Here is a 24,404-nt window from a genome sequence, read left to right as displayed (position 1 = left end):
GAGGAGGAAGAGGTGGAGGAGAGGAGGAGGTGGAAGTGGAGGTGGAGGAGAGGAGGAAGGGGAAGAGGTGGAGGAGAGGAGGAAGAGGTGGAGTAGAGGAGGAGGAGGTGGAGGAGAAGGAGAGGAGGAAGAGGTGGAGGAGAGGAGGAGGTGGAGGAGAAGGAGAGGAGGAAGAGGTGGAGGAGAGGAGGAGGTGGAGGAGAAGAAGAGGTGGAGGAGAGGAGGAAGAGGTGGAGGTAGAGGAGGAGGAGGTGGAAGTGGAGGTGGAGGAGAGGACGAAGGGGAAGAGGTGGAGGAGAGGAGGAAGAGGTGGAGGAGAGGAGGAAGAGGTGGAGGTAGAGGAGGAGGAGGTGGAGGAGAAGGAGAGGAGGAAGAGGTGGAGGAGAGGAGGAGGTGGAGGAGAAGGAGAGGAGGAGGAGAGGAGGAAGAGGTGGAGGTAGAGGAGGAGGAGGTGGAGGAGAAGGAGAGGAGGAAGAGGTGGAGGAGAGGAGGAGGTGGAGGAGAAGAAGAGGTGGAGGAGAGGAGGAAGAGGTGGAGGGTAGAGGAGGAGGAGGTGGAGGAGAAGGAGAGGAGGAAGAGTGGAGGAAGAGGAGGAGGAGGAGAGGAGGAGAAGAGGAGGAGAAGAGGAGGAGGTGGAGGAGAAGGAGAGAAGGAAGAGGTGGAGGTGGAGGAGAAGAAGAGGAGGAAGAGGTGGAGGAGAGGAGAAGGAGAGGAGGAAGAGGTTGAGGTAGAGGAGGAGGAGGAGAGGAGGAGAAGGAGGTGTGGGAGGAGGAGGAGGTTGTGATGATGTTCAGTCTCTCTGCTGCCCTCTGGTGGATCAGATCTGATGATTCTCTGACGACAGGCTGAATTAAACTCACTGATATTAATACATATATGAATAATAAATAACATATATAAATAATATATGATCATATATTATTATTACACGGCTCTATTGAATGCTGCTCTCTGATTGGTCCATCGCTGCGTCGTCGTCAAGTATAACGGACCGTTGCTAGGGGCGGCGCTCTGATCCGCCCTGGCAACATGCAGCAACATAAGCACGACAGCTGGACTTTGAACGCGTTACACCAACCACGGCATAAGAAGGTCCGCTGTCCGGCTCCTCTCAGGCCGGTGTTGTGTCGAGCTCTGTTTCCTCGTCGAGATGTTTCCCCTGGTCCCGCCCCCGTCCGAAATATGCAGGGTCGAGAGATTGAACAGAGGGGGAACAGTGTCTGTCGGTAAGAGTCAGGATGCGTTCCCCCTGTTTTAAATGGTCAAATTTAATGATGTCAGCCTGAAAATCACAGGACTTATCTGTTGTGGGGAAAGAAGTCAGCAGTGTGAATTTGAAAGATGCGGGAGCCTCCTTTCATATTGAACAGAGGGGAACAGTATCTGACGGTAACACTCAGCTGTCAGGATGTACTTTACCTGCTATAATGGAGCTGGATTTAAGACAAATATGTAAGGGATAATGTATAGTTCGGAGGTTGTTATGGAGACTAACTATACATTATCCCGCTTATTACACGGCCTTACGACTGAAGTAAATAATAAATAATCACCCACAATGATTCAGCAGCGACAAGGATTGCTCGGTAAAGTTTTAACTTTCACTTTCACTTTCGGGGCCTGAGAGAGGAGCTGGACAGCGGCGCTGTCTTGCTTATGTTGCTGCATGTTGCAGGGGCGGATCAGAGCGCCGTCCCTAGCAACGGTCTGTTATACTTGACGACGGTCATTATACAGAAATAACAGACCGTAGAACGCAGCGATGGACCAATCAGAGAGCAGCATTCAATAGAGCCGTGTAATAAGATAAAATAGCGATTTATATTTAGCCTATAAATGAATGAGCAGACTTTCTTCCAAAAGTCCATAATATCAAAATAAAAAGTCTCTCACAAATATAATATTTTTTATTGATAGAAATAACAGTAGTTGTTTGTGTTAATAAAGACATAAAAACACAAACATATGTGCTGTTGTCCCAGTTTAAAAATATAACTAGACAGTCATGAAATTTGGATTTCACTTCTGCAATACAACATCTTCAGATAAAACTCGCTAAACAAAGTCAGTTTTGAACCTCAGCTCTCTCCACAGGGCCTCTGTGGTACGAGCACAACAGCTCGGGGGCGAGCTTTTTGTAAACGCGCGCTTCCTTCGCCCTTCGGGCCATTTCGGACGGGGGCGGGACCAGGGGAGACACATCTCGACGAGGAAACAGAGCTCGATACAACACCGGCCTTGAAAGTGAAAACTTTACCGACCAATCCTCGTCGCTGCTGAATGATTGCGGGTGATTATTTATTATCTATTTCACTCGTAAGCCGTGTAATTAGCGGGATATACAACCTGTCGGGGTTTATTTCTCCATAACAACCTCCGAACTATAGGCCTACATTATCCCTTACATAATATATGATGTTATGATGCTACTCTAACATGAAGCTACTCTTTGTGCTAACATCACATTGTTGTGTGGTGACTTTCATGCTGATGTTTCTTCTCAGCTGTGGTTTGTGTTGATTGTGTGAACTGTGTCACAGCATCATGTCTACATCAACACGTCGCATTGTTATGATGTCATCACTTGTGTTTGTAGTCAGCACCTACATCACTCTGACAAACTGTTACACCTGGGATTTATATTTACCAAAAATCATACAAATTGCCAATTTCTACTTCATGTTGCTTTAAGTGTGCTGATAGAAGAGTGTGAGCTGCAGACGCAGCAGGTTCAAGATGACATCACAGAACAACCAACAGAACCGAGTCGTGTTTCAGTGTTTCCTTCAGTTTATCATGTTCACAGGTTAGTAACAACATAATCAAACTTTGATTAAACAGTTAATATAAATGTTGGTGGATCTTTTAATTAGTGTTAAAACATTGAACAGAAGCTTTGATATACACTCAGAATGTACATTATAATTCTTTACATTAAAAACAGTCCAAAACAATCCTTTGTGTTCTTATATTCTTTCATGGTCTGTTAACGTGGTCGGTGCCGTCTGTGTTCGGCCCGAATGTCAGAGGCAGGTGTTTGTACCTGGAGTGGAAACAGGCTGACGAACCACAAACTGCTTCTAGTGTCTGATGATGTGAAAGAAGTGAAGACTGAACTCAGCTGAGTGGAAGAAAATCACTTCATGTCACTTTCACTCTGAAAGACCGTCCACACGTGACGTCACTCCGTCCTCATGTGCAGCACTCCGTCTACATGTGACGTCACTCCGTCCACACGTGACGTCACTCCGTCCACACGTGACGTCACTCCGTCCACACGTGACATCACTCCGTCCTCATGTGCAGCACTCCGTCTACATGTGACGTCACTCCGTCCACACGTGACATCACCCCGTCCTCATGTGCAGCACTCCGTCTACATGTGACGTCACTCCGTCCACACGTGACATCACCCCGTCCTCATGTGACGTCACTCCGTCTACACGTGACGTCACTCCGTCTACATGTGACGTCACTCCGTCTACATGTGATGTCACTCTCTAAAAGTGACATCACTCCGTCTACACGTGACGTCACATCTAAAAGTGACGTCATTCCGTCTACACGTGACATCACTCCGTCCAAAAGTGACATCACTCCGTCCTCATGTGACGTCACTCCGTCCACACGTGACATCACTCCGTCCACACGTGACATCACTCCGTCCTCATGTGCGGCACTCCGTCTACATGTGACGTCACTCAGTCCACACGTGACATCACTCCGTCCTCATGTGCGGCACTCCGTCTACATGTGGAGTCATTCCATCTACATGTGACGTCACTCCGTCCAAAAGTGACGTCACTCCATCTTCATGTGACGTCACTCCGTCAACACGTGACGTCACTCTGTCAACATGTGACGTCACTCTCTAAAAGTGACGTCACTCCGTCAACACGTGACGTCACTCCGTCCAAAAGTGACGTCACTCCGTCCAAAAGTGACGTCACTCCATCTTCATGTGACGTCACTCCGTCAACACGTGACGTCACTCTGTCAACATGTGACGTCACTCTCTAAAAGTCACTCCGTCAACACGTGATGTCACTCTCTAAAAGTGACGTCACTCCGTCTACACGTGACGTCACTCCGTCAACACGTAACGTCACTCCGTCTACATGTGACGTCACTCTCTAAAAGTGACGTCACTCCGTCTACACGTGACGTCACTCCGTCCAAAAGTGACGTCACTCCGTCTACACGTGACGTCACTCCGTCTAAAATTGACGTCATTCCGTCTACACGTGACGTCACTCCGTCCAAAAGTGACGTCACTCCATCTACATGTGACGTCACTCCGTCAACACGTGACGTCACTCCGTCTACACGCGACGTCACTCCATCTACACGCGACGTCACTCCGTCATCACGCGACGTCACTCCGTCATCACGCGACGTCACTCCGTCTACACGTGACGTCATTCCGTCTACACGTGACGTCACTCCGTCTACACGTGACGTCATTCCGTCTACACGTGACGTCACTCCGTCTACACGTGACGTCACTCTCTAAAAGTGACGTCACTGTCTACACGTGACGTTATTCCGTCTACACGTGACGTCAATCCGTCATCAAGTGACATCACTTCGTCTACATGTGACGTCACTCCATCTACATGTGACGTCACTCCGTCATCACGTGACGTCACTCCATCTACATGTGACGTCACTCCGTCATCAAGTGACGTCACTCCGTCAACACGTGACGTCACTCCGTCTACACGTGACATCACTCCGTCAACATGTGACGGTGCTCGTAGAAAAACTCCAGCAGACACAAAACATGAAGAATCGTTCTTCCAGCTGCAGTTTGTCAGCTACTGAACACAGAAGAGATTCAGATTCAGACACTCATCAGTCATCACTGCTCATCTCGTCCTCGTCTGTTCTCCCTGCTGCCATACTCCATTTGAAACATGTCAATTTTAAAAACATGTGAAGGAGGTTCTGTGTTCACCTCCATCTGTCTGCTCAGGAATGTAAGACGTCTTAGATTTGTCTGAAATCTGGTGAAGTTCATACAGTTTGGATATTATGTTACATTCAAGTGCTATAGGAAATTTAAAAGTCAGCTGCTGAACAGTGTTTCAGTTTTGTGCTGTTACATTCAAACAGAAACAAACACTTACTGTCAAACTGTTGATTAACTTCTAAAAGGACTATTTTTTATTGTAAATCTGTTGTCATGATGTTCAGACTGTCAGTGAGATTTCACCCACAAACTTCTAATGACTATTCTTAAATAGTTTTATTCATGAACTTGAAGTTAAACACAGTCTGCTTTCTTCTGAGAGTGAGACGAGAAGGTTGACATCACACTCGTGTCTGTGGGTTTAGTTTTGAGCTGTATCAGGACAGGTATAGCTTAGCTTAGCATAAAGACTGGAAGTAAAGGGAAAGAGCTAGCCTTTTGAAAAGCACGTCTATAAAAGGCCTCTGAAGCTCTCTGATTAACATTAATTAACGTTAACGTACGGAAACATAAATGTTAAGATGGTTTCAGAGAGTCTGTCCAGTGAAAATCCCACAAGAACCAGAATATTTTTACAGTTCTGTTTGTGTTCTGATCAAACAAACAACACGCTGAGTGTTAGTGGACTTTAAAGGTGCTGTCAGGTGTTTTTTAAAGTGTTCAGGTTGGCTGTTTCTGCTCAGCTCCAGTTTTATGCTAAGCTAGGCTAAAGACAAATAAAGAACGGATGTTTCTGATCCATGTGCTGAGAGAGGACTTACCAGCTGCTGTTACAGAATAATGAAGTGTGTCTGACTAGGCTGAGCTGAACCAGCACCACAGACTTTAATATGAAGCTAACAGCAGCGAGTCCTGAGGGAGACGATACAGCTGCAGGTCCTCAGAGGACCGTCCTGCTCACTGTCTTCATGTCTTCATGTGTCTCTGCTGTGTGACCTCACAGTCTGTCCTCGTCATGTCTCCAGTGTTTCACTTCAGTTTACTAATAATATTACAACAGTGAATGAGTGAACGTCCCACAGCGTCTCTCTGAGGAGTCTTTACAGTGGGACAGTCCTGGTGATGATGAAAACATCGTCCGCTGACATTAAACTCACTCAGACATGAAGCTTCTGTTTCTGGACGACATCAGAGTTTAATGTTGGAGGATCATCCAGGAGAAAACATCATGTCGGGTGGCTCTGACCCAGAGACAGCAGGACGTCCTTCATCACTGGATCCCCTCTGAAAGACACCACACTGTTAAATATTATATTAACACTGTGGATGTAAACAGACGATGATGATGAAACGGAGAGGAGCTGAACTCACCGGTGTTGTCGTCTGAGTTGGTGGGAGGGTCGCTATGTGTCTGTCGCAGCTCGTTGTACTTCATCTCCACCTCCTGAAACACATGATGACATCATCATGTGACTGTGGTCCACACACACAGCAGGCTGCCTGTGTTCAAACCAAGCTATCATAAAGTTCTGATCATTGCTTTAAACTCGGGTTTAAAGACTGCAGACCAAAGCTGGCCCGTCATGAGGCTTTAGTGGTTTGATTCAGCCGACATTTCCAGTGAAACACAAAATTAAAAGTACATTTAAGAAAATGATAATAAATGTTATCACTGTTTAAACAGAAGGATCCCTGATTGTTTTCATCATCTGAACATGGCAAGCTCTTTATTTTAAATGATATTTACTCTTATTTGCTGATGTTCTTTGTTTAATCTGTGACATGAACCTCCTGAGACGCTGCGTCCTCACATGGGGACATTACTTCATTCTGCCTAACGCAGACCTGTCGTCCTCCTTCATGGACTCTGTCATCCAGTGGTGACAAAAACAAGATGGCTGGCATCTCAGCCAAGACCTTCTACAACCAGTCCAGAGAGAAAAGTGGACAAAGTTCAAAACCTCATCAAATGTTCTGGTTCATTATTACTTAATAACATTTGTAGTGATGTGAGATAAATGTTGTCAACAGTAACGAGCTCTCGTTAAACACTAAAATAAACCCACCGTCACCGTGTGAGGACGTCGTTCTTTACAGTAACTACCTGTAGTTTTACTGCTGTTGTACTGTAGTTGTACTGTAGTTTTACTGCTGTTGTACTGTAGTTGTACTGTAGTTTTACTGTTGTTGTACTGTAGTTTTACTGCTGTTGTACTGTAGTCGTACTGTAGTTTTACTGTTGTTGTACTGTAGTTTTACTGTAGTTTCACTGAGAGTACAGTACAGCAGCAGTAAAGCTTGTACTGTAGTTTTACTGTAGTTTCACTGCTGTTGTACTGTAGTTTTACTGCTGTTGTACTGTAGTTGTACTGTAGTTGTACTGTGGTTTTACTGTTGTTGTACTGTAGTTGTACTGTATTTGTACTGTAGTTTTACTGTAGTTATACTGTAGTACAGAACAGTTAGAGTACCATAATAACGCTCTGACAGCAGCGTGTTGGTGTTTTGAGAATTACTGGGGACTCGATTTCCCAGCATTCAACACTGCCCAGCCACCATAAAACAAACATTTTGTGCTGTTTTGTGTGGCTTTGTGCAGAAACATACTCATCATGCTGAGCAGAGGAAGCAGTTTGTCTCCATCATCACTCTGTAACATATCTACCTTCAGGTACGTCAGGTCGGCCTGCAGGAGGCGCAGGTGAGTCATCAGCTGCCTGCTGAGGTTGGGCCCTCCGCTGCCCCCCGTCTGTGAGGAGGAGGAAAGCAGCTTCCTCATGTCGATGTCACTTCCTGTTCCTCCATCATCGTCAGTGCTGCTCTCCTCAGAGCCTCCGCCCAAATCCAGAACCACAAAACCTCCTGATGGAGACCAAGAAGACAGTTCTTCAACATTTTATTAAATACAGTTTAGGTTCAAACCACACTCTCAAATCTGTCTGTTAGCTTAGCTTAGCACAAAGACTTGAAGCAGGAGGAAAGAGTTAGCCTGGTTCTGTCCAGCCAGCAGCACCTCTAAAGATCATTAACGAACACACTGTGTCTCGTTTTTTTAGTCTGAATAAAAACTGTAAAAACTTGAAGGTGGCTCCAATCCTCATGCTTAGCTAAGCTAAGCTAACTGGCTAACTAGCCTTTATAGACAGACATTGACATGAGTGTTGTATTGATGTATAAAAGTTGAACTGTTCCTTTAATCCTTCAGTTTCTCACCATTGCGTTCAGGTGTCTCTGACAGCTCGCTGTGTCCCGTCTGAAACTGAAGCTCGTCTTTAACTGGGCTCTCGTCAGACGCAGCCGAGGGCCCCTCAGGGCTCCCGGACAGCTGACGCTCAGGGGCCCCACTCTGCCTGGTGTCCTCCGTGTCCTCGTCGGTCTCTCTGCTCATCAGGTGGCTGAAGAGAGCCTGCTTCAGCATGGACACTACCACACAGAGAAAAGTGTTGGTGTTGTAGATGATACCAAACTGTGTGCAGAGCTCAACACTGTGGCAGGTGAGACAGTTTGTTTGTGTAATTTGGTGGACTGAGACTTTAACCTGAGACTTACATGTCCTGAGAGCCTCTTCACCTTTAGAGGACAGACTGAACGTGTTGTTCTCTTCTAGAACGATGTCCTGATGGGACAGACTTTCTGCCAGCTGCCCGTCCAGAAACGCCTCCAGCTCTGCTTCATCCACCTCTTCATCATCCTCCTCCTCCTGTCTGTCTGCTACACCCTCCGCCTCCTCCTGTCTGTCTGCTACACCCTCCTCCTCCTCCTGTCTGTCTGCTACACCATCCTCTTCCTCCTGTCTGTCTGCTACACCCTCGTCCTCCTCGTCTTCTGATTTCAGGCCGTCAAACGGGTTCAGACTGGGCACAGTGTGAATGTCTGGAGAGGAGGTGACGTCTTTATCTGTGAAAAAATCATATTTAAAGGGTTTTAATTAAAATATAAAATGTTAAAACTTCATGTAAAACTATTACAGCTGTAAGGTTTCTCACCTTCACATTTATAAAGAGATAAAGTTTGTTTGTGACGCTGCTGAAGATTATTTTCATCATTATATTTAAATATACTTTTTGTGTGTTTGTGTTGGACCATCAGTGTCAATCAAAGATACTCAGTCAGGATGATAAAAACAGGAGCAGCATCACAGCTGTGAACGTTGTGATCAGTGTTTTTCTTGATCAATGACTTTAATGATGATCAGTCATCATGAATAAGTCGATGATTGTACCTGAAGAAGTGACGCCTCCTGTCGTCTCACTGGGATCTTTGCTCGTCTTTGGTAAACTGTGTTTGATGATGTCGATGGCGTCTCTCTCAGCGCTGAAACACACAGTGAAGGAAAACAACAGGATCAGGGTGTGTGTGTGTGTGTGTGTGTGTGTGTGTGTGTGTGTGTGTGTGTGTGTGTGTTGCACTCACTCAGATGGAGCTGCAGCTGTGTGTCTGTGCTGAGGTTTGGCCTTCATGGCGTCAGCACACTGAGTGATGAGACACTGCCACCTGGTGGACAACAGGAGGAAACAACATGCACATAAATGTCTTTGTTTGGGTTTTTAGTTATTATTATTATTATTATTATTATTATTATTATTATTATGTCCTCATGTGTAATGTTTTACTGTCCACTTCCTGTCTTTGTCTGTGTCCTGCTCACCTGTGTCCCATCAGTATTCAGTACCTGTGTGTTTAAATACCGTCTCTTTATAGGTTGGTCTGTTTTTGTTCTCATGTCAGTCCTGTGTCTCGTCTCTACTGTTTTGCCTGCTGCCTGTGTCCGTCAGCTTCAGATCAATAAAGCTTGGGTTCTGACAGAGTATAAGAAGCTGACAGCTGAGCTGAGGTCGTGTTTACTGTACGTCACTTACGTCCTCTGATCGGAGACGGTCTGAGCCGTCAGCTCGTAGATCTGAGCTCCGTTTTCTGACATGGACAGCACGAAGAACGACTTGTTGTCTGTAATGTGACATCACATATACACACACAACTTCATACACACTGTACACACAGGAAGCAATGAACACAAACTCAGAACAGTGACGTGATGCACAAACAGTAACGCTGTGATTTCTGCTGCAGGAAGTGTCCTCAGGGACGAGGAACCTGTAGAGGACAACGGTCTAAATGTTTTACCCTCCAGATTTCCCTGCTGGAGGTAGAACTGTGGCCTTACAGGGCCACACCAGAGATCACACTTCAACACTTCTGATTGGTTCAACTACTCTTATTATTTTATTTCAGCCACCATTTTTCAAAGTTTAAGAAAACACACAGCAGCTTTACACAATGACATCGATGATAGTGAGTAATTAGTTCACCGTCCTAATTAGTGTAACAACACTCTTCATCATGACCATGACCATTAACATCTGCTCAAACATTCACAGACATATGTCCGGTAGTTGCTGGACTGTTGTCACCGTCCCTCCAGCAGTGCAGCTACAGAACTCATTTATTAAACCACAAATATATTAAATAATAAAATATAAATTAAAACTACTGTGTGTGAGTGTCGTTCTCACCAGTAGCCACAGGGCGAACGAGGACCGTGTTGAGTTTGATGACAGGGCTGAAGGTGTGTTTGCTGTCGGCGACACTCGCCACGTTCTTCCCGTGAAACTTGAGGACGAGACGCTCATCTTGTTTCTGTAGTAACACCAGGATGTCCTCCAGCAGGATGGTGTACAGCTCTGAGACAACACACTCACCGTCAACTACACCTGTCTGTGGTTATATAGAGCCAACTACACCTGTCTTTGGTTATATAGAGCCAACTACACCTGTCTGTGGTTATATAGAGTCAACTACACCTGTCTGTGGTTATATAAGGCCAACTACACCTGTCTGTGGTTATATAGAGTCAACTACACCTGTCTGTGGTTATATACAGTCAACTACACCTGTCTGTGGTTATATACAGCCAACTACACCTGTCTGTTGTTATATACAGTCAACTACACCTGTCTGTGGTTATATACATACATATTTATCTGAACTTTCTTTTCTTCATTCACACAAATAATACTGTTATTAAATGTTATACAAACTGCTGTGCCTGTGTTTGTGTGTCCGCGTTTGTGTGTGTGTTTTTACCAATGGTCTTGTCTTTATTGACTTTCCAGGACAGTGGTCCCTCGTGCACCATCTTCCTCTTGGTCAGGTCCAGATTCTACCAGAATCAACACACAGGTCAGTGACCCATCAGCTCTATGATGGATGTAAGTTAAAGATAAAATGGACGCTGCATGGTTCTGTCCCAGCAGAACCAGCTGTACGTTCAGAGGATCAGGGATGTAAAGTAGTTTCTCACCTTGAGCTCGAGGATCAGAGGGTTTTCACTCTGCTTCAGTGACGACATGTCTAACCTCCTCTGGTACTCCTCCAGCCTCTGTTCACAAACATATCATCAGATGTTCTGTGTGCAAACGTACATGTGGTTCTGACTCGACTTGTTTTATATCTCACCTGTTTGTTCTCGGCCTCTTTGACGGCCTGGTTCACGTGGTTCAGGATCTGTTTGCAGCACTCTCCGGCCCTTTTCACCTTCTCCTTCTCCTCTCCGTCTGCTGCAGGAACATGAACCAACATGACCACCAGCTGTTTCATGTATGAACTGGGTCAGACTCACACCTGTGCAGGTGATACCTGTGTACTTGGCGATGTTGTCTAGCAGCAGAGGATACTTGGTGAATCTCTGCATCTCTACAGGAATGATGTCTTTGAGCTGCAGCCGGCGACACCGACGGTTACTCTCAGCCTCCTGGAGAGAGAAAGAGGAGGAGAGACGTCAGAAACACCAGGACCGGATGATTCAGAACAGAAACACCTGGACCGGATGATTCAGAACAGAAACACCAGGACCGGATGATTCAGAACAGAAACACCAGGACCGGATGATTCAAAACAGAAACACCAGGACCGGATGATTCAGAACAGAAACACCTGGACCGGATGATTCAGAACAGCAACAGATGTGAAGTGTGATTATTGATTATTGGTTATCTGTCTTTCATGTCACCTGCTGTGAAAACTGAGGACAGAAAACTGAAGAGAAAATCAATTCAGAACCATCAGAACACAAACATCACTTGGTTTCTGGTGTAAATCATCAAAACCACAAAATATGAGCCCAAGCTTCCTGTCTGCTGGTCATGTTCTGGTTCTGGTTCTGACCTGCATGAACAAACAGAACTTCTGGTCCTTCTTCTTTCGGCTCTTGATGAGCTCCAGAGCAGACGGCTGGTTACTGCAGAATGTTCCCACGGCTCTCTTGATCTTCTCCTCTTCATCACCGCTGAACTGGAACACACACACACACACACACACACACACACACTTACATTTACTGAGCTAATGTCTTCACTGTTAGCGGCAGCTGTCGTCCTTGAGCTCACACTTATGAAATTATAATTGCGTCAACTTTTTTGGCAAAGTTAAACAATCAAGCGGCTGCGTCCTGCAGGATGTTAGCTGAGATGCTTTTATCTGAAAACTTATAAGAATTTGGATTATTTGACAAAGATCAGCAGAGAAAGAGTCACAATAACTCTCCAGTTATTTGACAGCATAGTGAGGCACCTATTGGCTCCATATGTTAATGATTTTATAAGTATTATGTTAATGATATGTTAATTTAATCCTCCTCCTGTATGAAGTGAGTGTTTTCTCACCCAGGCCAGCAGATCATCAGCGATCTGTCCAATCACAGAGGTCTCACTCCTCTTCCTGATGGAAGTCATCTGCTCTGTGACGGAAACTGTGGAGACAAACAGTCGGTACCATGCTGCTGTTACTGTGTGTGTGTGTGTGTGTGTGTGTGTGTGCGCGTGTGTGTGTGTGTGTGTGTTACCATGCAGCTGGATGATCTCCTCCAGGTTGATGAAGATGCTCTTGATGTCCTCTGGAGGCAGGATGGCGTCTCTGTTCAGCCTCTGGTAGAAAACACAGTCCAACACCTTCAGCGTCCTCAGGTGAGCACGCTCAGTGTAGAAGAGCTCTGAGGGAGCAGACATCATTACATATATAATGAGATGTACTGTGTGTTACTGTTGATGATGTCACTGAGCAGTGGACTCACCGTTGATGACTTCCTGTCGTTTGATCTCCTGAGGTGTTAGACTCTCCAGGACTCCTCTGCTGACCAGACTCTGCCAGTTCAGAGGATCTTCTTCACCCTCCACCTCTCCTGATTGGTCGTCTTCACTCTGGACATCAGCCGGAGACACTGCACACTGAACCTCCATCCTGCTGACGGACGGACGGACACAGACCGAGGGACGTTAGATTTCAGTAAATGGTGACACGTCTGTCTGCTGATCTTTATGAACTAAAAGATCAAACACATAAAAAGTGTTGTGATATAAATCATGTACAGTTTATTTGAATAAAATTCACTGTCTGACTGTCATGAATTATTTGTCCTGTTAAAGCTTCAAAGTGCAGCAGAGACACGCAACAGTTCACCAACACACAACTATCCTGACAAACACACATCTAACCTGTTGATTTACAGCTTTAATGTCTTTATGTGACAGTAAACTGAATATCTTCATACAACCAGGCTGAACAAATGTTATAGACTAAAAAATCCAAAACAATCAGCAGATTTATTTATTGATGAAAATCATTGTTAGCTCCTTCTAGAATACAAAATGTATTATTAACCCTTATTATTATTATTATTATTAATATTAATTATTAGGCATCATGAAACAGTGTTTGTGGAGATATTTGACTGTCTTGTTTATTATTGTTTCTTCTGCTAAAAAAAGTGACATTTATTGTTGAGAGTCTGGATCAAACCCTGTAAACACCTGAAGGTCTCCTGGTCTTCCTCCTGCAGCTGCTCCAGGTTAGAAGAACTGAAGTCAAACTGAGTGGGACTGGGGACTTCGTCCTGGTGGTCTCCAGACTGTAGACCCTCACCTGCTCTGGACTGGAGGCAGAACGGAGACACATCTGGAGAGAAAAGAGCAAAGACAGTCAGGTCTAACCTGTGCTGCACCAGACTCCATTCAAATAATCATGAATTTTTCATTATTGTCTAAAATCCCCCAAAAATATTCAGTTTCACAACATTATTAATTTTTAACTTTTGATTCGAAAAGAAAAGTTTTTTTTCTCTTCAGGCATCTAAAAAATATTCAAACGAAACCGTTTGAGAAAATAAAATCACTTTGATTGATTGTTTCCAGCTGTGACCTGCTGTCATACTACAGTTATATCATCTTACTGGAGTCTGAGTCTTGTCCACTGGTGTCTGAGGTCTGTCCACTGGGTGAGCTGTGTGTGGGGGAGGTGGTGGGAGGTAGAACCTGGCTGCTGCTGTCTGATCCTTCACTCAGCTGGGTTCCACGAGTCCGTCCAGAACTCGATGAAGAAGAGTCCGACTGATCGGAGACGAAGGTCGGCTGAGGGAGCTGCTTCGGAGAGCGCTGCTTGTTCAGCTCCACCGCCTTACCCACTGTGGACGGACACAGAGACATGTCCACATAGACATGTCCACAGAGACGTGATATTTTAATGTTTCTCACTTGTCTCCTCACTCTGCATTAAGACACTGGGGCACTTTAAAACGATATATTTAAGGAAGACGTGTTTGTTTGTTTTGTCCTCACCTGATGTGGAGTCCACTCTGCTCAGACGCCGCGGCGGGCCGAGGATGTTGGGAAATCGAGGCTTCTTCACCTTCTCCTCACCCTCCTTCTCAGGCTTGATGCTCTTCTGCTCGTTAATATAATAATTAATGAAGGACAGCGAAGTGTGACTGAAAACATCATAAAGTCTTTGATCTGATGACACACAGACCTCGTTAGTATTCATATCACACAGGTAACATGTAGCTGTCACTCAGCTGAGACAGACACACACTGACCTCTGGATTGATTGATTGATTGATATTGTTAGCGAGGTTAAACAGATGAGCTAACCAGAGACTTGCACAGATACTGGTGACACGTGTGTGTGTGTGTGTGTGTGTGTGTGTGTGTGTGTGTGCATGATGAAGCATGTTTGTGTGTTCTGACCTTAATCTTGGGCAGGAAGTTGATACGAGCTCGTTTATGTTCGAGTCCTCGAGGCTCCTTCACCTTCACCCCGAGGTGCTTCATATAGGTGAGGATCACATACTGCATCGTCTGACTGCAACATCACAGGAACCACGTTAGTAACTGTAACATCTGATCTGATCTTCATGATCTGATCTTCATGATCTGATCTTTATGATCAGGACTTTGGTGGGGAAACAAAAGGTGTCTGCTGGATAAATTGTTTAACTCATGAAAGGTGAGCAAAGCTCATGGTTCATGGTCATTTTTATGTTACACACATCATATTTGTCATTCATGAGACTTCTGAGGTATTTTCATGCAGCTTAGTGTGAATCAGTCTGAACAGACAGACGTCTTCTCACCACTTCTCCTCTTCTGTGGGCTGAGATGTCAACCTGCAACACACAGCTCAGGGTTAACACACACATTCCCACAGGGAGTACAGGAAGTGATGTACATGTGTGTGTGTGTGTGTGTGTGTGTGTGCTCACAGGATATCCTCGATCTTAGACAGGATGTGTTCAGCGCAGCAGCATTCCTTCTCTAAAGCCTCTTTTCCTTCAGAGTCCAGTTTAGAAAGCTCGTCTTCAGCCAGAGTCAGACCCATACTGCGCTTCTGTCTGCACACACACACACACACACACACACAGGACAACATGCAGAGATATTATAAAAACATGTGTGTCAGGAGGTGACATCATTGGAGGTGTGAGTGTTACCTGAAGTCATCCAGGTTCCTGTGCAGGTCAGGTAACAGTGTGTCCTGTAACACCTGAGTGTACTGTTTACACAGCTCCTCTGGGATCAGCTCCAGCCTCCGCTTCTCTGGACACACACACACACACACACACACACACACACACACACACGCTTAATGAAATCACTGCACACACTGATGTCCGTCCACTGCAGAGAAGACTTCTCGTCCCGTGTCTCTCACCCAGCTCAGCTGCAATCGTCTCTGGCAGCGGCACTTTAAGATTCTGGAACCAGAAACAGAACGAGAATAACATCTACTAATAAATAAAGCACTGAATCAGAAGTCTGATGAAGATGAATGAAGAGAGTAACGTACGGCGGTTCGGTCCAGAAACAGAGAGTGGAACTCCACGAAGAAGCGCCGGCTCTCTTTGGAGCTGGTGTGTTTGTGCATGTCAGCGTAGAGATAACACAGCTGACAGGAGAGGAGACGACAACACGTCATGTTATCATGTTATCATGTTATCATGTTACTGTCAGGGATCAGTTCATCCTCTGGTTAATAGAGAGCAACACACATGATGTCATCACAGAGCTGGTTTCAGGTCAGTGAGGTCCCACAGTGAGGTCCCACAGTGAGGGGTCCCACAGTGAGGTCCCACAGTGAGGTCCCACAGTGAGAGGTCCCACAGTGAGGTCCCACAGTGAGAGGTCCCACAGTGAGGTCTCACAGTGAGGGGTCCCACAGTGAGAGGTCCCACAGTGAGGTCCCACAGTGAGAGGTCCCACAGTGAGAGGTCCCACAGTGAGGCCCCACAGTGAGAGGTCCCACAGTGAGAGGTCCCAGAGTGAGGTCCCACAGTGAGAGGTCCCACAGTGAGGTCCCACAGTGAGGTCCCACAGTGAGGGGTCCCACAGTGAGAGGTCCCACAGTGAGGTCCCACAGTGAGGTCTCACAGTGAGGGGTCCCACAGTGAGGTCCCACAGTGAGGGGTCCCACAGTGAGGTCCCACAGTGAGAGGTCCCACAGTGAGGTCCCACAGTGAGGGGTCCCACAGTGAGAGGTCCCACAGTGAGGTCCCACAGTGAGGGGTCCCACAGTGAGAGGTCCCAAAGTGAGGTCCCACAGTGAGAGGTCCCACAGTGAGGTCACACAGTGAGAGGTCCCACAGTGAGGGGTCCCACAGTGAGAGGTCCCACAGTGAGGTCCCACGGTGAGGTCCCACAGTGAGGGGTCCCACAGTGAGAGGTCCCACAGTGAGGTCCCACAGTGAGGGGTCTCACAGTGAGGGGTCCCACAGTGAGGTCCCACAGTGAGGGGTCCCACAGTGAGAGGTCCCACAGTGAGGGGTCCCACAGTGAGAGGTCCCACAGTGAGGTCCCACAGTGAGGTCCCACAGTGAGGGGTCCCACAGTGAGAGGTCCCACAGTGAGGTCCCACAGTGAGAGGTCCCACAGTGAGAGGTCCCACAGTGAGGCCCCACAGTGAGAGGTCCCACAGTGAGAGGTCCCAGAGTGAGGTCCCACAGTGAGAGGTCCCACAGTGAGGTCCCACAGTGAGGTCCCACAGTGAGGGGTCCCACAGTGAGAGGTCCCACAGTGAGGTCCCACAGTGAGGTCTCACAGTGAGGGGTCCCACAGTGAGGTCCCACAGTGAGGGGTCCCACAGTGAGGTCCCACAGTGAGAGGTCCCACAGTGAGGTCCCACAGTGAGGGGTCCCACAGTGAGAGGTCCCACAGTGAGGTCCCACAGTGAGGGGTCCCACAGTGAGAGGTCCCAAAGTGAGGTCCCACAGTGAGAGGTCCCACAGTGAGGTCCCACAGTGAGGTCCCACAGTGAGGTCCCACAGTGAGGGGTCCCACAGTGAGAGGTCCCAAAGTGAGGTCCCACAGTGAGGTCCCACAGTGAGGGGTCCCACAGTGAGAGGTCCCAAAGTGAGGTCCCACAGTGAGGTCACACAGTGAGAGGTCCCACAGTGAGGGGTCCCACAGTGAGAGGTCCCACAGTGAGGTCCCACGGTGAGGTCCCACAGTGAGGGGTCCCACAGTGAGAGGTCCCACAGTGAGGTCCCACAGTGAGGGGTCTCACAGTGAGGGGTCCCACAGTGAGGTCCCACAGTGAGGGGTCCCACAGTGAGAGGTCCCACAGTGAGGTCCCACAGTGAGGTCCCACAGCGAGAGGTCCCACAGTGAGGGGTCCCACAGTGAGAGGTCCCACAGTGAGGTCCCACAGTGAGGTCCCACAGTGAGGGGTCCCACAGTGAGAGGTCCCAAAGTGAGGTCCCACAGTGAGAGGTCCCACAGTGAGGGGTCCCACAGTGAGAGGTCCCACAGTGAGGGGTCCCACAGTGAGAGGTCCCACAGTGAGGTCCCACAGTGAGGGGTCCCACAGTGAGGTCCCACAGTGAGGTCCCACAGTGAGGGGTCCCACAGTGAGAGGTCCCACAGTGAGGTCCCACAGTGAGAGGTCCCACAGTGAGGTCCCACAGTGAGGGGTCCCACAGTGAGAGGTCCCACAGTGAGGTCCCACAGTGAGAGGTCCCACAGTGAGGTCCCACAGTGAGGGGTCCCACAGTGAGGTCCCACAGCGAGGGGTCCCACAGTGAGAGGTCCCACAGTGAGGTCCCACAGTGAGGGGTCCCACAGTGAGAGGTCCCACAGTGAGGGGTCCCACAGTGAGGGGTCCCACAGTGAGGTCCCACAGTGAGAGGTCCCACAGTGAGGTCCCACAGTGAGGGGTCCCACAGTGAGAGGTCCCACAGTGAGGTCCGACAGTGAGGGGTCCCACAGTGAGGTCCCACAGTGAAGTGTCCCACAGTGAGGGGTCCCACAGTGAGAGGTCCCACAGTGAGGTGTCCCACAGTGCGGTGTGCCATAGTGAGGTGTCCCACAGTGAGGTCCCACAGTGCGGTGTCCCATAGTGAGGTGTCCCACAGTGAGGTCCCACAGTGCGGTGTCCCATAGTGAGGGGTCCCACAGTGAGGGGTCCCACAGTGAGGGGTCCCACAGTGAGGTCCCACAGTGCGGTGTCCCATAGTGAGGGGTCCCACAGTGAGGGGTCCCACAGTGAGGTCCCACAGTGCGGTGTCCCACAGTGAGGGGTCCCACAGTGCGGTGTCCCATAGTGAGGTGTCCCACAGTGAGGTCCCACAGTGAGGTCCCACAGTGAGGTGTCCCACAGTGAGGTCCCACAGGGATCCGTCCTCACACCTGACCACAAATGACTGATTCATCTCTTCTTCATTGTTTTGATCAATTGATTGTAAACTGTAATAAAAAAGTGAAATGAATCTTCTAGTAACTGGTCCTGTTGGACCAACAGTCCAGAACTCAAACATCTAAACTGTACAGAGAGATACTCTGATTACAATGATGGAACCTGGGTGTTTTTACTGGAATGATTAAAGTTACAATCAAATTCATCAATAAATGGTTAAAGCATCAACCAACACAAAACTATAAATAAACCACACTGGACACAGAACAGAGTGCTTCTGGGTAATGTGGGTCAGAACACTGACACACTGATGAAATGTAACTAAGTACATTTACTCAAGCACGACTTTGAGGTTTACTTATACTTTATTTGAGTATTTCCATTTTCTGCCACTTTAAACTTCCACTATATATATTTAATTACTTAAAGCAACACTAGGTAGTTCGCTTTATTACGGTTATTAACTGTGGACAAATAGAGCCCCAATGAACACCACATAACAACAAATCAACTCAAAGTAAAAGTCGGTAAGATAATAAATATGTATATGTAATATATGACTTACAAATCCAGTAGCATGAAGGATAGGTCCCCATCAGTCTTGAAACCCATTTCTTACTCAGCTCGCGCCACCGAGTGTAACGCCAGGTCCAGACAGGACGCCGAAGCGCAGCAAAGTGCCGCGAAGCGAACCCCCCTCAGGCTGCAGAGACGTCACCATTCATCCTATTAACCGTTTTTCTACCACTTAACTGAGTTTAGAAACATTATTTTAAGGTCGAAAAACTACCTAGAGTTGCTTTAAGTTACTAGTTACTTTACAGATTACATGCTGCATCATTTTTAAATTAATTGATTTTTATCATCAATCAGATAAAAACTGATTGTGACAATCAGCTGACTCACAGTTTATACATACATGTAAATATATGAATCAGTTTCTTTACTGATACTTTGATACTTTACTATATTTAATATCAGATTAAGACTTTTACTCGAGTACTCTTCATATGTGTGACTTTCACTTTTACCAATGTAATATTTTAACACCATATCTTTACTTTTACTCAAGTATGACTGTTGGGAACTTTTTACATAACAAAAATGGAAACATTGATTATTTGTTCTGATCCGGATCAAAGTGTTCATGAAAACAGACTGACACACTTTTGAAGACGGAGTAACAGGAGAAGTTTATGTCTTTTTCAGGTTGTCCACAGAATTCTGACCAGATTAATAGCATGGTTATTATTAGGCTAGTCAGTGTGTGTGTGTGTGTGTGTGTGTGTGTGTGTGTGTACCAGAGGTGCAGGGTCAAACTGTGAGACCACATGATGGAGGAAGACAGCGAGGTGAGCCGGCCGAGACTTCAACAACTCGACGCTTTGGAAAGAGCTGCACTCTCCGTTAATCTGACACACAGAGAGATGAAGTGATGAGATGAGGTCATCAGTTTGTCTTCTGTGTCCAGATGTTTAAAGTAACATTATATATCAGTGTAGACCTGAAGCTTCGTTATTCTTAGGTGTGTCACAATTCTCCAAACGATCCACAATTTCAAAGCTCCTCATTTCATTACATTTTTGAATAAAGCATATTTTTCAGCTGTGACAGCGATGTCATCTGGATCAATAAAGACCAGCAGGTCGTTGGCTTGATGATTAACTCGTCTTTCAAACGATACTTTACAACAACAGCTCGACTTTATCCTGAAGTTCAAATAATATTCACCAGAAATCAACAACAAACAGCAGCCTTCAGTGAGTCAACAATGAACCACAAAAGAGAGAAATTCAGTTTGTTACAAAGTTCAGTTTCTCTTATTTGTCCAGAGTGAACCCTCTTCATAAACAAATCAATAAAGGATCTCTGAAGAAAATAAACCAACATGTCCGACAGGCTAATGCTAAGCTAGCTGCAGGCTAATGCTGAGCTAGCTGCAGGCTAACACTAAGCTAGCTGCAGGCTAATGCTAACTAGGGCATTAACAGAAAAGCCGATTTGTCGACGCGTCGACGTCAGTGGCGCAAGTCGTCGGCCCCTGAGAGTGGTCCACAAGTCGTGTTTTTTGGGGGTTTTTTTGGGCCGTGAACAGTGACAACGAATTTGTCTTCAAAACAAGAGCTTTACATTGCACCCCATTGGATTTTAGAACTGGGTTCTTAGCGGGGGGCTTTTAATTTGAAAGTAGCGACCGTTCGTAGCTTGCCGCTACACTACAAGCTGACAGCAGCTACTAGCTGTTTGGTTGTGTCCGCTAGCTGTCAGCTACAGAGACCGAGGAGACGCTAGCACCTCCCGGATCTCAGCGACTTTCCAGTTGCTCATCTTGACGTCCGCGGCTGAAGTGATGGACTGCTGTGATCAGCTGTTTCCTGGTTTTAAAACTCTCCGGCTGTGGGCCAGACACACATCCCATGTATGGAGGTGTTCCTCCGCTGTGTCAATGTGATGACGTCATCAAACGACTTGTCGACTCGACTTCGACTTTATTGACAGATAAGTCGACTTGAAAAAATCTGAAGTCATTTATGCCCTAATGCTAACCCAGCTGTGTCATCTTTAAGTGCTGTGTTGTCTGCAGATGAGGCTGAACTTCTGAGAGAATCACTGATCTTTGATTTGATGATGATTTTGATGGATTCAGAATAAAAACTATGACGTTTGTATTTATTGTCACATTTAAATGTTCAGACAGACTGAACATCATGTGACACCCAATCAGCTTGGAGACACGTCTTCAGGTACCTGCTCCTGCTGAGAGTCAAAGTAGTCGTCTTCTGCTCCGATGATCTGAGGGTGGAGGAGGTAGGGAGGGCTACCCACAATGCACTGCACACTGGAGTCCTGAGTGACAGATGGGCCCAGTTATACACACTGACAGAACCACTGATGCATGTCAACACACTGACAGCAACAATTTCAAAATGTCTTCACAGAGAAGATTTAACAACACCACAGGAATGAACACATCTGTGTGTGTGTGTGTGTGTGTGTGTGTGTGTGTGTGTGTGTGAACCGTGTCAGGTGGGTCCTCAGTGTCAGGTGATGGTCTGAAGATGAGTCCGTCTCTGCGGCTGACGTCTGGACTCTGACAGGGCGTCTCTCTCCAAACAGGACTGTCTGAGTGTGTCTGACACACACACCCACCCACACACACACACACACACACACACACACACACACACATTAATACACACACTCAGAAGAACACGACACTTAAGTCAGATTGATTGTTTAGTCTGGAGCTGACTGGAGTCTCATGTGTATTTATAGGAGCTGAGTCAGAAGACTTCCTGTTGGATGAACATCAGATCACACTTTGTTATAACAACACACTTTGTTACTTTGTGGACAAAATAATATTCTTAATTATTATTATCATTATTATAATAACAATGTTGCCGTGTCAACAGAAGCACTGATCTACAGAACTTTAGTTATTTTCATAAAACCCTGCGTGAAACTCGAGAACACGACGTCAAACACAAACTGTTCCACTGTTCTGATGACTTGATTGTAAACTGTCAGAATCTAATAACTGGTCCTGTCGGACCAACAGTCCAGAACTCAAACATATGAACTGTAACTGAGACAGAGAGATACTCTGATTACAATGATGGAACCAGTGAGTGTTTTTACTTGATAAATTAATTAAACAATTCATTATTTAATTTTCAAATCTGCTGTTAATTCATTTTTTACAACTAATTAATTGATTAACAGTTAAAACATCGACCAACAAAACTATAAATAAACCACACTGGACACAGGACAGAGGGCTGCTGGGTAATGTAGTTCAGAACACGGACTGTCACAGTGATGGAATGTAACTAAGTACATTGTGAGAAATTAAACAGTTTTCCATTCAGTAAGCAGTGAACTGTAAAGACCATATCAGGATGTGAGAGGAGGAGGGTCAGGAGTCAGACGAGAGGCACTTCTGTCTGTCTGAGGTGTTACAGGCAGAAGATGGTACATGACATTTACATTCGAATAAAGCATCAGAGGGTCACTGTCCTGGGAAAGACATGATCAACCAAACATCAGGAGGTCATTGTTGTGGGAAGAAATGTTGTAACCCCACTCTGTTTGTATTTAAGTCAGAACCTTTGGAAGACGGGCCAGAACCCTGCGGCTCTTCTCTCCATGCTGCAGGTAGTAAAGAGATCTGATTCATCACGCTGAGTCTTCGGAGAATCACAAAGGAGAATTTCCACTACAACATTTACTCAAGTACTGTACTAAATTACACCTAAAGTAATTCAAGTATTTCCATTTCTGGCTCTTTCTTCTTCCACTCCACTACATTTATATGATTACTTTAGTTACTAGTTACTTTACAGATTACATGCTGCATCATTTTTAAATTAATCGATCTTATCATCGATCAGATTAAAACAGTGATTGTGACGATCAGCTGACTCACAGTTTATACATGTAAATATATGGATCAGTTACTTTACTGATACTTAACTACATTTAATATCAGATACTTTAAGTATTTTACTCGAGTACTTCCTGATCTGTGCTGATACTCACAGAGCTGTTGGCCGTCGGCCCGTCGTCACCCTGTGGCGATGAGGCGTGATCCCTCAGACGAGGACCAGCGTCTCCGTCCTCAGCCTCAGGACTCCTGGACCCGGAGGCGCCGTCCTGAAACACACAACAATTTATTTATGTAACGAAGGTTCTGTAGAGACGGCCCGGACCGAGGAGACCGATGATATGAGTTCATATGAATGAACCTGAGCTGCTGCTCTGATCTGCTCCTGCAGCACTGACATGTTCTTCTTCACCTCCTGGATCTCCTTCAGCAGATGGGGTCGAGGGCTCCGGCTGTACTCGTCCTCCTTCACCTTCAGTGTGTTAGAAGAGAGGAGCTGATCTAATCTGTACATGACTTCAATGATAAAGACTGAGACCCCGTACACACGTAGCCGGGTATCTGCTAAAACGAATATATTTTTCTACGTTTGGACCTGTCATCCACATGAAAACGCATCATAAACGAATATTTAAAAAAACTCCGGGCAAAGTGAAGATTTGCGAATACTCCGTTTATGCATTTGCGTGTAGACAGAGATAACCGGAGTTTTGCGTTTTCGAACGTCACAACATGCGCCAAAACAACAACAAATCTGCTCTGACATCAAACGTGCGACCTTTGTTAACTGCAGAAGCATGGCTCCGAGTGCCTTGAAAACTGTGGTGGTGTTAACTATTGTGCAGGCGCTGTTTACCTCTTTGATTTTACAAGCCCAACTTCTGCTCCAAGAGCACAGGCGACGGATAACATTGCGTGACAATTTCCGTATGTCTCGGTCCTCACTCCTGTCGCTGTCGGAGTTATTACGTCCTCATATCGAGGGGCAGTCCACTGTCATGCGATCACCCGTCAGTGTGATTGAAAACGCAGATGTTCGGTTATGTGTGGAAGGGTTTTTTTTCGAAAACGAGGTAGTGTGGATAAAATTTATTTTATAAACGGAGGGGGGGAGATATTCGGTTTTAAAAATACCCGGCTACGTGTGTA

At 46.3% G+C, this 24,404-nt stretch overlaps 1 protein-coding gene and 1 long non-coding RNA gene across 5 annotated transcripts in view; one reads left to right on the top strand and one right to left on the bottom strand.

Moving 5' to 3' along the window:
* Positions 1–584: 584 nt before the first annotated feature.
* On the top strand, positions 585–3,111 carry LOC311269365. Its single transcript, XR_014624083.1, has 2 exons — positions 585–2,290; positions 2,693–3,111. It is a non-coding gene; the product is annotated as an uncharacterized lncRNA (long non-coding RNA).
* The window catches only part of LOC311269363 (rho guanine nucleotide exchange factor 12-like), a 35,160-nt gene continuing 13,528 nt past the window's right edge, over positions 2,773–24,404 (bottom strand). For 2 of the 4 annotated variants that reach the window (XM_084373471.1, XM_084373474.1), the window contains 31 exons: positions 23,617–23,727; positions 23,411–23,524; positions 21,888–22,001; positions 21,617–21,715; positions 20,170–20,280; positions 16,028–16,126; positions 15,893–15,935; positions 15,672–15,777; positions 15,444–15,572; positions 15,315–15,347; positions 14,929–15,043; positions 14,521–14,626; positions 14,136–14,366; positions 13,717–13,861; positions 12,981–13,150; positions 12,753–12,899; positions 12,574–12,659; positions 12,077–12,202; positions 11,549–11,663; positions 11,369–11,469; positions 11,214–11,291; positions 10,997–11,072; positions 10,426–10,593; positions 9,772–9,859; positions 9,326–9,406; positions 9,135–9,226; positions 8,462–8,809; positions 8,126–8,335; positions 7,578–7,774; positions 6,284–6,356; positions 2,773–6,196 (listed from right to left, as the gene is read on the bottom strand). In XM_084373471.1, the coding sequence (XP_084229597.1) occupies positions 6,183–6,196; positions 6,284–6,356; positions 7,578–7,774; positions 8,126–8,335; positions 8,462–8,809; positions 9,135–9,226; positions 9,326–9,406; positions 9,772–9,859; positions 10,426–10,593; positions 10,997–11,072; positions 11,214–11,291; positions 11,369–11,469; positions 11,549–11,663; positions 12,077–12,202; positions 12,574–12,659; positions 12,753–12,899; positions 12,981–13,150; positions 13,717–13,861; positions 14,136–14,366; positions 14,521–14,626; positions 14,929–15,043; positions 15,315–15,347; positions 15,444–15,572; positions 15,672–15,777; positions 15,893–15,935; positions 16,028–16,126; positions 20,170–20,280; positions 21,617–21,715; positions 21,888–22,001; positions 23,411–23,524; positions 23,617–23,727 (3,726 nt within the window). In that variant the 3' untranslated portion in view covers positions 2,773–6,182. The remainder of the gene's footprint in view (positions 6,197–6,283; positions 6,357–7,577; positions 7,775–8,125; positions 8,336–8,461; positions 8,810–9,134; positions 9,227–9,325; positions 9,407–9,771; positions 9,860–10,425; positions 10,594–10,996; positions 11,073–11,213; positions 11,292–11,368; positions 11,470–11,548; positions 11,664–12,076; positions 12,203–12,573; positions 12,660–12,752; positions 12,900–12,980; positions 13,151–13,716; positions 13,862–14,135; positions 14,367–14,520; positions 14,627–14,928; positions 15,044–15,314; positions 15,348–15,443; positions 15,573–15,671; positions 15,778–15,892; positions 15,936–16,027; positions 16,127–20,169; positions 20,281–21,616; positions 21,716–21,887; positions 22,002–23,410; positions 23,525–23,616; positions 23,728–24,404) is intronic. The other 2 variants (XM_084373473.1, XM_084373472.1) reach the window with 2 other exon arrangements.

Source organism: Pagrus pagrus (assembly GCF_965226575.1).
Source record: "Pagrus pagrus genome assembly, chromosome: 14".
NCBI lineage: Eukaryota > Metazoa > Chordata > Actinopteri > Spariformes > Sparidae > Pagrus > Pagrus pagrus.
Note: the sequence above shows the minus strand (reverse complement) of the source record. Positions and strands in the feature narration are given on the sequence as shown.